The sequence below is a fragment of the Megalopta genalis genome, chromosome 13 (genome assembly GCF_051020955.1).
Source record: "Megalopta genalis isolate 19385.01 chromosome 13, iyMegGena1_principal, whole genome shotgun sequence".
NCBI lineage: Eukaryota > Metazoa > Arthropoda > Insecta > Hymenoptera > Halictidae > Megalopta > Megalopta genalis.
In genome coordinates, this window is record NC_135025.1 from 8346161 (window position 1) to 8359049 (window position 12889).

At 35.7% G+C, this 12889-nt stretch overlaps 1 protein-coding gene across 5 annotated transcripts in view; it reads right to left on the reverse strand.

Moving 5' to 3' along the window:
• The window catches only part of LOC117224194 (ras-specific guanine nucleotide-releasing factor 2), a 132647-nt gene that overhangs the window by 15724 nt on the left and 104034 nt on the right, over positions 1–12889 (reverse strand). For 4 of the 5 annotated variants that reach the window (XR_004491150.2, XM_076526130.1, XM_033476951.2 and 1 more), the window contains 9 exons: positions 12510–12785; positions 11438–11611; positions 10356–10660; positions 9744–9859; positions 7211–7231; positions 3001–3373; positions 2314–2411; positions 1127–1409; positions 480–677 (listed from right to left, as the gene is read on the reverse strand). Coding sequence is in view for 4 of the 5 variants with exons in the window: in XM_076526130.1 (XP_076382245.1) it covers positions 480–677; positions 1127–1409; positions 2314–2411; positions 3001–3373; positions 7211–7231; positions 9744–9859; positions 10356–10660; positions 11438–11611; positions 12510–12785 (1844 nt within the window). In the remaining variant the exon portion in view is untranslated. The remainder of the gene's footprint in view (positions 1–479; positions 678–1126; positions 1410–2313; positions 2412–3000; positions 3374–7210; positions 7232–9743; positions 9860–10355; positions 10661–11437; positions 11612–12509; positions 12786–12889) is intronic. The other variant, XM_076526132.1, reaches the window with a different exon arrangement.

A 12889-nucleotide genomic window follows, 5' to 3' on the forward strand; every position in this document is an offset into this window, starting at 1 on the left:
AAGCTCTGCTGTGTTGATAAACTTATGTAAATAGATTGATGATCTGCTACTTGCAAATATACAGGGTGTCCCAAAAATATCCCGCAATCCGGAAATGGGGGATTCCTGAGGTCATTTGAAGTAACTTTTTCCTTAGCGAAAATGCAGTTCGAGGCTTTGTTTACGAGTTATTAACGAAAAACACTGACCAATAAGAGGCGAGCTCGGCTTGTGTGAGGCGCCCAGCCAACGAGCGCACGAAGCCCAGTTCCGCTTATTGGCCGTCTTGCTGATCTCGCCTCTCATTGGTTAACGTTTTTCGTTAATAACTCGTAAACAAAGCCGCGGATTGCATTTTCGCTAAGAAAAAAGTTACTTCAAATGACCTCAGAAACCTCGCATTACCGAATTACGAGGGGACACCCTGCATAATGATTACCTGCGATTGAAATCAAAATTATAGTCACGTCGATAAGGCGTCAGTAAAATTAATTACGTACCATTCGCATTTTCGAAAAATTCAGAAGACCTTCGTCGGTTATGGTCGGTGCACCTTCTTCTATGCAGGAGAGGTCAGATAAGTACAGTCCTAAGTAAGGAATGCAGGGGGGGTCGCATCGGTGCAAAGCGTTCCTTAAATTTTTGAAACGTCCGTCCGACGAGACGATGTTCTGAAGTTTTTCGATATTCTGCTTCGTCTGAAAATTGAATTGTTAATCAATTCGTTGACTGTTGTTAACATGGTACCGAAAGACTTCGCACAATCGAATTAATTTCATTAGTGACATTGATGCTGTAGGGCTAATATTAATTATAATTAATTCTTCTCGAACTCTTTTCGATCCTATAAATCTTTGAAAAATTGTTCTTTTTATTATTATTCTTTCAATGTAGAAAAGATATAATTGTGAACGTTTCAATTGGTATATCTTTCAAAATATTTTGTCATGGATCTCATCAAGAATGAACATTTAACGCTGTTGAACATAAATTAATTATTAACACTCTTGAACGTAAATTACTCATTAATAGCATAATGTAATAAAGAGTAAAGTGCAATAACAATACATCTGCGTTATTATCCGACGTCTCTTGACAGCACGTTTGACTATGTTGTGACATGCTTCTGACATGTTGAGTAGTTTACCGTTTTAGAAACTTTTTCCCAAGTCTTCTTCAATCTGTAAACGCTGCTGTTTGTGAACGCCGAGCAAATTTGTAGTACGCCGTTGTAATTGTGCAGAACCCTGCTGATATCAGCAACCGCAGCCCATTTTTCGATCGCAGCCACCCTCGCCGACATGTTAGTGCGTCGAAGAATCTCCGAAATCACTAATTGGTTCACTTCGTTAAATCTTTTCGTCATTAGCAGAATATGAGGAGCACGCGTTGCTTTGTCCGACTTCATCCAGGCTTGTCCAAGAAATTCTCTGCAATTAATTCTCGCATTAATAAAGGATAATTGAAGGCTAAATCTCGTCGAAACTAATTTTCGTTGAGAATTGCACACGTTTCACCAGAGTTCGTTCGCACTGTTTCAAATAAGTATTTTTATTATCCGAAGAATTCCTTTTAGTCGAACATTTTAATTAATCTGTTTATTCGAATAATTCTTTAATCAAACAATTTTATGTTCGAATAATTCGAAAATGTAATATGGACGAAATAAATCGATATATATTCAAATATATATATATATATAATTTAAATTTATGAATAAAAATACTAGCCTTGTATGTGCATAACTGTTGTTTGCCCGCCTATGTATATAATATTTTTCACAACCTTATATTTTTATAATATCTATTACCTTCTATTAATAAATGCTTCCATATTTCTTAGTGCGTACAATTTGAAATCTAAACTTCATGTATTCAACAGTTTTACAAATTGTCGATTAATTTTTAGGAAATGTCGAACAAATGATTGAAAGCAATATAAACTGCATATGAGATAAAAACAGTGTGAAACACCTAAGATGTTCACGTAAAATATTTCCGTTGTTTTAAATGATACCAGAAAATATATAATAAAGGATAAAGATTCGACTCGCAATCAGATTGGCAATAATCTTGAGAAAACAAATCTCTGCTATCATAATAATTGCTCCTCTAAGTCGAACATTTCTTTCCCTAACACAATTTCTCCTATCATTAAAAACAACAGAACTAGTTTAAGTGGCTCACCCAGTATATTTAAGCATAAGTTAAAGAAACTGGAAAGATATCGTATTTGATTACTGAATCGATTGTTCATATTTATTATATTTTCACATTTATGTTTCAATATCTGTTAGAAGAAACGAGCATCTGTTGAAAGCGTTGTATAACTTACTCATTTGATATTGATATGAATATCTTGTGGTCTAAGTATGTCATTTGTTCTGCGATGTCCATCGCAGATAATGTCTCAATGCTTTCCTTGCTTTGTGTCTGAAATCATATGAGAATTTTTATGAACAATATAAATCTTCTGCAGTGTTCACGGTAAATGTATTGTAGCAACAATTTCGTAGTTACTATTTAACAGTTTTGCAAAAAATAGTGGTCGGAGAAAAGTGTTACGTCGGCCAATTAACAGGTTTCTCGAAGTAAAAATGAAGGCAACGTAACAATTTTGTATCAATACATAATACAAATGCATAACTCGTAAATGTATAAAAAGAGTCACAGTCTAATTATTATACTTATAGAATTCTACAATTATAAAGTCATTCTCATCCGAAACCATAAGAATTGTTTGTCCCATACGAAGGTAATGTAATATTTTGTAAATACTGCAATACGTTCAATAATATTTATCATGTCTCACCGTAGTTTACATATAAATCTATAAAATTCTAGACCGATTGCTAATCCAAGATCATCGGTAATTTTAATTGGAACTTGGTGAAATTGGTTTGGCTCTCCTGAAAGGAGACTCTGTGTTTGGCAATTGTAAATTATCTATCTAGATAATATCCGAAACAAAAGTGTCCAATTCATGGCAGTTCTTCCCTAACCGAGGTCTCAAAGTACGTACAGTGGGAGGAGCTAGAAGCTTCTTCAGGTCCACTTTGCTGCTATCCTGTTCTTCTTTGATGATCAATCGAAGCAGTAGGTGCGCCACGTCGTGTTCAGCCGGTAGCAGATGCGGACAATAAACAATCTCTTCCAGGAACTTGACCGTTAAACTTTTCAACTTCGGATCGGACTCGAAGTCGCCAGCGTGCTTGGAGACCCAGTGTCTCAGAACATTCAGCACGCCCATCGTTGCTGCCGTTGACATGAACGATTCTTTCCGTCTGGTCTTGTAGGATCCTCTTCGATTGTTGCCATTAATTTCTTCGTCTACGGAGATGCTCGCCGCGGACGTTGCGGTAGCATATGCAGTGGCAGCTGCCGAGCTACTGCTCCTGAATATTTAACATTTACAATTAATGTTTCGTTCAACTTTCGTTCGAAAGTATGTCCAAGCTATCCCGGCTGAACGATTTTTCTACGTTCCACGAGTAAAATCAAGGAAAACGTGAACGGTTGCTTCTAAACGCTTTGTCACAAATGTCGAATATGAAATAACGGCTGACTAATATTTCTTGAGACATAGAAATAAATTAGCAGCATTTATTGTTCGTTCGAAAGTACGAGAATACAGAATTGCTTAGTAACGATTGCTACTATATTGTTTCAAGGTTACATCGCTTGTTTCCCGTTCTCTGCAAGTGGAATAATTAAATATATTACTAATCTGCTTCAACGATGTGTCAAGAACAACATCGGTTGTTTCGTGTATTTGTTGTTAACTAGATTTGCGTGTCTTTATGCAAAATAAAAATGTTCTGCATCAATTTCAAGGTACTGAAATCATAGAAATGGTTTCTTACATTGATAATTTACATGGGAAAGTTATTTTCTATTCATTTCTGTAATAAATGTATAAAACTCACAGTCCAATTGTAACATTGTAGTTAATTATTTACAAGCTTTTTCATCGTTTTACTCACAGAACATGCTAATTTTCATTTGACAGGGAAAATCTAGACGACTCTGTATAATTTTAGCAACAATTTCACTGTTATTGTAACTCACTCGTACAGACGTTTCTCTCCTTCATTATTTTAAGACGTGAATAAAGTATGAAATGTAGGATAATAATCTATAATCGATATCATTCAGTAGCCGGAATGTAATTTTTTTAGTAGTGTATGTTACGATTAAATGTGGTGTTTACATAATTGTGAAAAGAAATCTACAAATATTTTATTAATTTTCCTTTATTCTAGGCTCCAAGATATCCTTCATTAGCGTAAACGTGATAATTTACCAATCACTATTGTTTTTCCGATGCTGTTGATACATTTCCTTATTTACAATTTCTCATTTCTCCTTGAATTAATGATTCGTTTACTAAAAAGTTTTAGGAAATCTCAGAAGAAAGGAGTCAAACTTTTATTAATCTACCTAATTGCATAAACAATATATCGTCCCTAGTAACAATGTATAATTCAATTTGTTTATAAACATTGGATTGTGTCCCTCAGGAAAAACGAAATATGCACTGAGCAACTTCAAATGACCTGAAGAATCACCTCTTTCCGGGTGTTTACATAATTATGGGACACCCTGTACTTATAATCATTAGGGGAATAAATAATACAACAATAATGCTTCTACAGTAATTAACAAAGACGGCCAACTATTAGCTTGGCGAATATCAAATTGCCTTTCCGCGAATATTTAATATTTTCTATGCGATCAGTTATTGTCTTGCAAGTCTTTCCTTCCATTGAATAAACTATTATACTAAATTAATTATAAGAAATTGATATATACATGAACTTCTGAACAGGAGATTATTAACTGTTCATAAAAAGTAACTTGTATAAACTCGCAGCTCGTTACAAGAAATATAACAAAGTTTCGAAATGTTCATCTTGTGATCTCCTCATTATTGTATTTCTGATCTTTGAAATAAATTACCCTATCAGCAAAATGAATGCAATTTGCTGAAGATAAGTCCGCCGAACACGGAGAATAAGCCTGGAATTAACATTTTAATTCGTGCAGCTTTCCTACGGTCGTTTGTGCAAAATGAAATATTGCATCGCATTGTTACGCGATAAAATAATATCTTTAACGAATCACTAAAGCCGGTTGCATTGTTATCATCTTCCATGCAGTTTCTACGTCATGCCAGCGTTAGCGATTGTTATTACATTCCTATTTGAAAGAAAACATTGTGCTTGCTGCGACCGGCAATTTTTATATACGCCAACCTAATATTTTGTTCAAGTATCTGCTCATCCTGCACCGAATCCATTCGTTGACAGTGAGCGAGTGAGGCCAGCAATAATTTCTTACACACACGGTTCATTTAATTTGTGATTCGTTCGAACAAGCAAACGAACCTCTATAACCACATACTTCAATTATAATCCTATTTCATCCTTCATCCTTTGTAATCCTTATTTATCATTTAATGAATGCTTCGAAGTTTTATTTTATGGTGCTCTCATAAATAAAAAAGGTCTTCTCCCGAAGTAAACAATTTGTATTCACGAGTCCTATATTGATGTATGTGACGTACATGTTTCAGCAGACGAAGCAACGTATTTCGAATAATTCCAATATGAAATCTAATGTGCACTAAGATAGAAAAAAGTATTAACAATTCACGTTATGCATTCGATCGTAGTTCCGTAACGAGTAGTTTCAGGTGTGGACATTATAATCGCGAACACTAAGTAACAGAAAGCGTCTAACAGGTGAAAACTATTTCTATTTCGTTTAGTTCGCTTATCGCTGTTCAGTGTAGTGCAGAGATTATGATAAAAAGAGAAACTATAAAATAGGCATTACTTACTAATAAAACTCCGCGACGTAAGGAAAAAAAGTGTAGTGTTTTCGGTACGAAAGTAATGTAAATTAAAGAATTAATGCGGAGGTAATTATATATATTATATATATATATTAATTATATATATTATTATATATTATTATATATATTAATTATATATATTGTTATATATATTATTATATATATTATTATTAATTATATATATATAAATGAAAAATTGAATGTCATTCGTGTGACAGAAAACTGTATAACAATGAGAAGTATCTGTGAAATATTTAGGTGAAAAATCACTGGAATTGTTGTACCTAAACAAGATAGAATCACCAAAGAGTTTAGGCTTGTATATAGTGAAACGAACATCCGACAATTATTAAACTTAATCCTAATAAATAAAACATAATCGGAGGATCTTGTATTTGCGATTCTCTCTTTACGGAGGCTTTTGTTTAACTATTTTGAACTGTGTATAGTACGGCTCAATATTATATACGCACATCCTTCGTTCAAAAGTATCTTATTAATTTTTATTTAATCGATATTTATTCATACACTGATTCACTGCTCAGATTAGCGCCTAATAAATTGTTTACACTGACAGAGTTCATTTCAACAACGTTTTTGCAGCCAGTTTATTACTTGCGTTTAGAAAATTCCTTCATATGACCTGCTTCACAACCATTCGTCCTCCAAAACTTCCAAAAAGTAAAATCCAGCGAATGGAACCAATTAGAAAAGTTATACGATAGAAAGAGCGTTAACTATTTTTAGGAGGAGCCATTTGTAAGAACAATAATATGTGGAATATTTATACTTACCGTTCCAAACCGAGGGAAAGTGTAAAAATCTCTGCGTCTCGAATAATTAAGAGCGGTACTATACACGTTATTCTAATTGCTTAAGCTTAATGAAAGTCGTTAAATCTGTGATTTCAGTTGAATTTAATAAATAAACATATTGGAGAAATATCATTATCGAATGATAGAAGTTTGCATCGTCTAAGCCAGTGCTCGGAACGTTTCGAAACGCAACATTAGGCTCCGCCTCCTGACTACCGCCGCAGCGTCTCACTCCCCGCGTCGCTTCCATCAGACTACCACCGCAGCGCTTCGCTGCCCGCGTTGCTTCCATCGGAGGCGGAGCCCAATGTTGCGTCCCGAAGCGTTGCGAGCGGTGGTCTAAGCTATTCGGAAGAGTTAAATATCGATGGTGTGAAGAGAATTCAGTGAACATTGGTGTGTTCCACTAATTAAACACTTACGGTGCACGTTCGGTGAGCATAAACAGTTAAACAATTAAGGAGGTGTTCAAGTGAGTTTTTGCGGTGTACAGCTCGGCATGCGTGACGCAGAACGTGGAAACACAGTCTTTTTGCAGAAACTGAAAGGATGACACTTACCAGATAGGTACAGGTCCAACGCTATGAGTGATACAAAACGACATATGAAATACAGTTGCATTAAAAACAACTAAAACATTATTTCGACTAACGAGATGAATTTCATGAATTGCTTGAAGGGGTTACATACAGTTTCACAGGAGAAAAGATCGAGTTCACAGATACAAGCTACGCTCGACGTTTCTTCGCTGAAAATGTTATTGAAAAATTCTGAAAAGTGACGATAGTATAACTGTAAAAAGCATCATCGTACAATAGTATCATTTCCTGTAATTACTACTGATACAGCAATTCTTTATTTATCATGAGATGTCTTCGTAATTATTGTAATTCTGTTTTTGATATGCGAAACAAATTTGCAAAACACAATATGACAACTTTGTTGTTATATTTTTTTCTCCAATTTCACTTTTAACTGCAATGTGGCGAAATGATCTCGTTCCATTGTTTCTCCTTCATGATCACGATTTTTAGTTTTTACTTCACACATCAGAGTAAATTTGATAGTTATTGAAATTCGGAATTCATTATTAATTTATATCGAGAGATTAACGATTTCTGATTTCAAACTATGCACACTTTTCTTTTTTATGCCGATATTAAAAATTCAAGCTATAAAGGGTTACTGATAAAACCGCATTTTTTTAGTTCATGTAACTATCCAGTCTCTTATTTTGATCCAAATCAATATTGACGAAGATGAGTTGCGCTGTTTTCATCAATTTTCCAAGTTTTTCAATTAAACTTTCGGAAGTTACGGTTACAAGTATATACTTGTTTATGATAACAAAAGCAGAATATAATTTTGTACGTTGTTAAAATAACATATTTGTTTCTAACAACGAAAGTAGGATATAATTTTGTAGGTTCTTAAAATTACATATTTTTTTCTAATAATAGAAGTAGAATATAATCTCGTATGTTAAAAAACTTTGTGATATTAGACATTCTTTTGCACGTAACCCCTTAAGGACTATTGTTACCAAACTAGATAAGTAATTCGTCTGAAGCATTTCGACCTACAAGTAGGTTCACTTTGTCAAGCTTTAGATCACATTTATGTAACCAAAACAAACAATGAAATTGCAAATAATACCAAAATTGTCTGAACCAGTGATGAGCAACAAGCCACGCCCCATCCACTGTTTATCTGCGGCTAGCCAAATGGAGAAAATTGCTTATCACTGGCCTGGACTGTTGAAAAGCGTGTGAAACATTTTTTAAAATGTCTGTTGATAAGTATATATATACATCTTTCTAAGCAATATGAATCTAATTAGAAACTGTTACTCCCCCCCCCCCCGATATCTCTGTGAATTATTACGATGACATCGCCGGTTCACAATTAAATCATTTAATCGTTAAATGAACATTATTATGCACTTTAATGCGTAAAAAACAAATGGAACGCTACGACGAATAAATATAGTGTCCTAAATTTGTTCTAAGACCTTGAAGGAAGCGATTCCTGGGACGATTTAAAGTCATTTTATAATTCGCGAAAATGTTCTCCGCGGTTTTATTAACGGGTTATTAACGAAAAAAAAAACGCTGATCATCTTTTCCGAACTTTGGACTGTCCCTTTCTTTTGTTCTTTCTGCCTCTCTCGACTCTCTTTCCGTTCCGTTCAGCGTTCTCTTTCACGTTCGAAGCTTTTAACGCTTCACTAATTCCAGTGGTGAAGATAGAATTTGGACAGAGTTATCGTGAACTTTTGTACAGTTATCGCGAGAATATTGTAACTCGTTAACGAAGCCGCGGAGAGCGTTTCCGCCGAGGAAAATGTGACTTCAAATCAGCCGAAGAACCGCGTCTTTCAAGTGCTCGCGCAACATTCTTGGAAGTCGCCCTGTGTACCGAATAAAACTGGCACAGAGAGACATATGCAAATGTCAAGGTTGGTCCGAGATAATATGTACGTTGACAAATGAAAGTCGAAATACACATAAAGTCGTCAAAGTGAGTCTATGTACAAAACAGTTGCATGTAAAGATTAGACCTCCTCTACCTAGAAGAAGAAGAAAGAGAGAAAAAAAAGGAGTATCGTAGGCGGAAGAAACACACGTAAAAGAAGTCATCGAGACAAAGCACACATGCGTAAGAATGTGAAAAATACCTTTATTGCAATAAACATTCAATATAGCAGTACCGAGAAACGAAATAGAGATAATTCTCGTCACTTTCGGAACGTAGAAGAGCCTGTACAAGATTCAACGTCTTAACGGATGCACGAGGCAAATTTGATCAATGGTGCCACGTTCGAACGTTGTCTCGTTGCGATACCGACGCGACACGCTCTATCGTTCTCGAGATCGCGCGTCACCATTGTCCCTCGTCCGTAACGAATGCAATACAACTCGAGGAAATTTTGCATCGACGCGGTACGGTTGTCCGCGCGAGGTGATCGTGTTCCGTTCAAGCAGCCCGCAAGAAAAGGAAAACCTCCGATCGATCGACATGCGCACTTTTTACGCGACAAGTACCGACACATAGGTGAGAACATTAAAACACGTCAGGTATGCACGAACGAACCTTCGTTGACTTTGCCGGGAGCTGGTTATCACTACCCCAGCTTTCGGGCTCTGCGAGTTACCGGGCTGCGACGACATCTCCGTCTCTTGAATCGATCGTCTCGGTGGCCAGCAATTCTGAAGCAGAAAAGGTGTGATGTCTTTCTTTATGCAAGTAGGAAGTTATCGTTGCTGGAGTACGCCATTTTGAACGCCCCTACGCGGGTAACAGCGTACGGAACATCTTTCTTCGCTTCGATAAACTTATTCGTGGAGCTAAAATCAGACTCCGGATTTTATGCATTTGGGGTGAAAATGTGTAGGTCGAATGCAAAACGAGGTTAAACTTTTCCTTGGAGGTTTCTGAGTCATTTCGAAGGGTATCATTCGACATGCTTCATATACACGAAGAGCTTAAAAATGCACCTTATGAAGCGACAGTGCCAGACGATGCTTTGAATTCCAAAGAAACCAAACCGAAATAAAAATCGTCGCCGCTCGAGTCACCGCGTCAAGGCAAGTGGTGACTCGGGAGTCATCTCATTGAGTTGTCGCATCAAATCCATTGGTGACTGAGAGTCGTCGCTCGAGTGCAAAGGCTTAATCTGATAGAAAGCAATTTTGGTTTACATACGCTGCTGGTGATCGTGGAAATAGAGCTGCTCCTTCCGGTATCCTCTGGAGCGGACCAAATCGACGCTCTGGGTAGATAATAATTAGGATAGGAAGGTCTGTATGGTGCTCTTTCCGGGGACTGAGGCCGTGTTCTCGAGCCGATAGTCTCGCATTTGGGTGGATGTGGTTTTTCTTTTACCGCCTTGCTCGTGTCTGCTTCTCTATCGGCGCGTTTTCCTAGCGGAGTCGGAGGTGTTTTCACAGGGGTCACCTCCTTCACTGATTTGGGAGTCTTGGGTTCCTCTTCGTACGTGAATTGCACATCTAAAAGTGAAATCGTAAGTATTTCAAATGCACTGTATTTCAATTTCATTGTATTTCAGTTGCATTGTATTTCAGTTGCATTGTATTTCAATTGCATTGTATTTCAATTACATTGTATTTCAGTTGCATTGTATTTCAATTGCATTGTATTTCAATTGCATTGTATTTCAGTTGCATTGTATTTCAATTGCATTGTATTTCAATTACATTGTATTTCAGTTGCATTGTATTTCAATTTCATTGTATTTCAATTGCATTGTATTTCAATTGCATTGTATTTCAATTGCATTGTATTTCAATTGCATTGTATTTCAATTTCATCGTATTTCAATTGCATTGTATTTAAATTGCATTGTATTTCAATTACATTGTATTTTACATTAAACTTTAATTACATACTCGCAATTAAAATAATCAGTAATTGGATTGACTGAAAGGTTTGAATCATGTAATTGAATTGCAACACGGTTAAATTACTATGTAATCGAAATACAGTGTCATTAAATTGCGAAATTGAATTACAATATAATTGAATTAGCACTCTGCATGTAACAATAGTTGCATCAACGAAGATCGTCACTCAATGCATCAATAACTAGGGATATCGATAGGCGTGACTAATATTCTTTAATAATTAAAATTATTGTATTATTGCAATAATAATTGTGATGCGACACTGGCATATGCTAAGCGCGTGTCTTGAATAATAAAAAGAATCAGACGAAATTTCTAACGAAACAATATTTCAGACATACGTATAATATAGTATTGATATACCGTCTTTCAACACTTCCGTTGCAACGGGCGTATCAGTCTCTTCGGAAGCACCGCGAGAATATGTTCCTCCATCTTGAGGACTTGATCCAGACCCTGAACCTGATCCAGTTGAGCCAACCAATGTAACGGAGCTCAAGTTGCTTGGCGACGATGGAGCACTTATTACAGTATTATCTGAAACCACGAGAATTGGTGGAATTTGTAACAGACGCCGAGCACATGTGTAAAGTAAAAATTGTAATTACGCAATTCCAATTAAACAAATTTGTATACCGGTTCAATGTTGTCGACTCTCCTAAATATGATAGGATACGTTTTTAAAAACATATAAACATATCTGGACTTTTAGACAATTTAATTTAATTTTGTGTCAAATTATTTTTGAAAATAATTAGCAATGAGTAATTAGAAAATCTAATTACGGTAAATTCACCTCAATTGTCCCTCAGCTTTTAAACAAAAATGGGCAATTTGGGAAGAGGAGATACTATTATTCGATACTATTATTATAGTTGTTGATAATCGTGTCTTCTCTTCCCGAATTGTCCACTTTCGTTTACAAGCTGAGGGACAATTGGAGAGAATGTACTGTACTAGTAAGATTAATACAAATTTTGTTGTCGCAAATAGCTATTCATAATCGTGTCTTCTCTTCCCAAATTGTCCACTTTTGTTAACAAGCCGAGGGACAATTGGAGAGAATTTACTGCACTAGTAAGAGGAATACAAATTTTGTTGTCGCAAACTCAAAGTACAGTGGAAACTGTTGTATTTGAATTAATAAAACATGACAATTTTCTGACGAAGGATATCCTTTACTATATAGAACGATCTACATGTAAACTCCAAATTCCTTCGATAACGATTAATTAAGAAAGGGAAAATAGTTCAAGTTTGTATAATCCAGAATTGCCACCTGCTCAAAGACTAACATTCTTTAGTATCAGTTTTATGAAGCTGGAGAGTTAAATATTGTTCAATTATTTAATTCATAAAGTATAAATGATAATCAAAGTAAAGGAAGCCATTTAATTATTTAATTACTATGAAATTTGATTGAAAGCATTCTTACCTGTAAGTGTCTCAGAACTCGACGAAACATTAATTACTTTTGGTATGGTCAGATGACAACCATCATTTTCTGTCTTCTTTTGCTCTTTCGTTTCTTCAGTCTTTTCTGCTGCCCTCTCATCCTTCTTATCTTCCTTCTTGTCTTGATTTCCTTGACTGCTATCCTTGTGTGGTATGACTGGAGATTGGGTCTCCACGGATACAGTTGACGATTGTATAGTTGGGCTCCTTTTTATGATCGACGGGGCTTCTGTGATCACACGTGGCTTATCTTCGTCTATTAAATAAGTAATTAATCGAATAGTAACAATAGCAATACCATTTTTCTTTTTATTAGAATTCGATACACTAATTAAAAAGGTAATAGCTTTTAATTTTTTC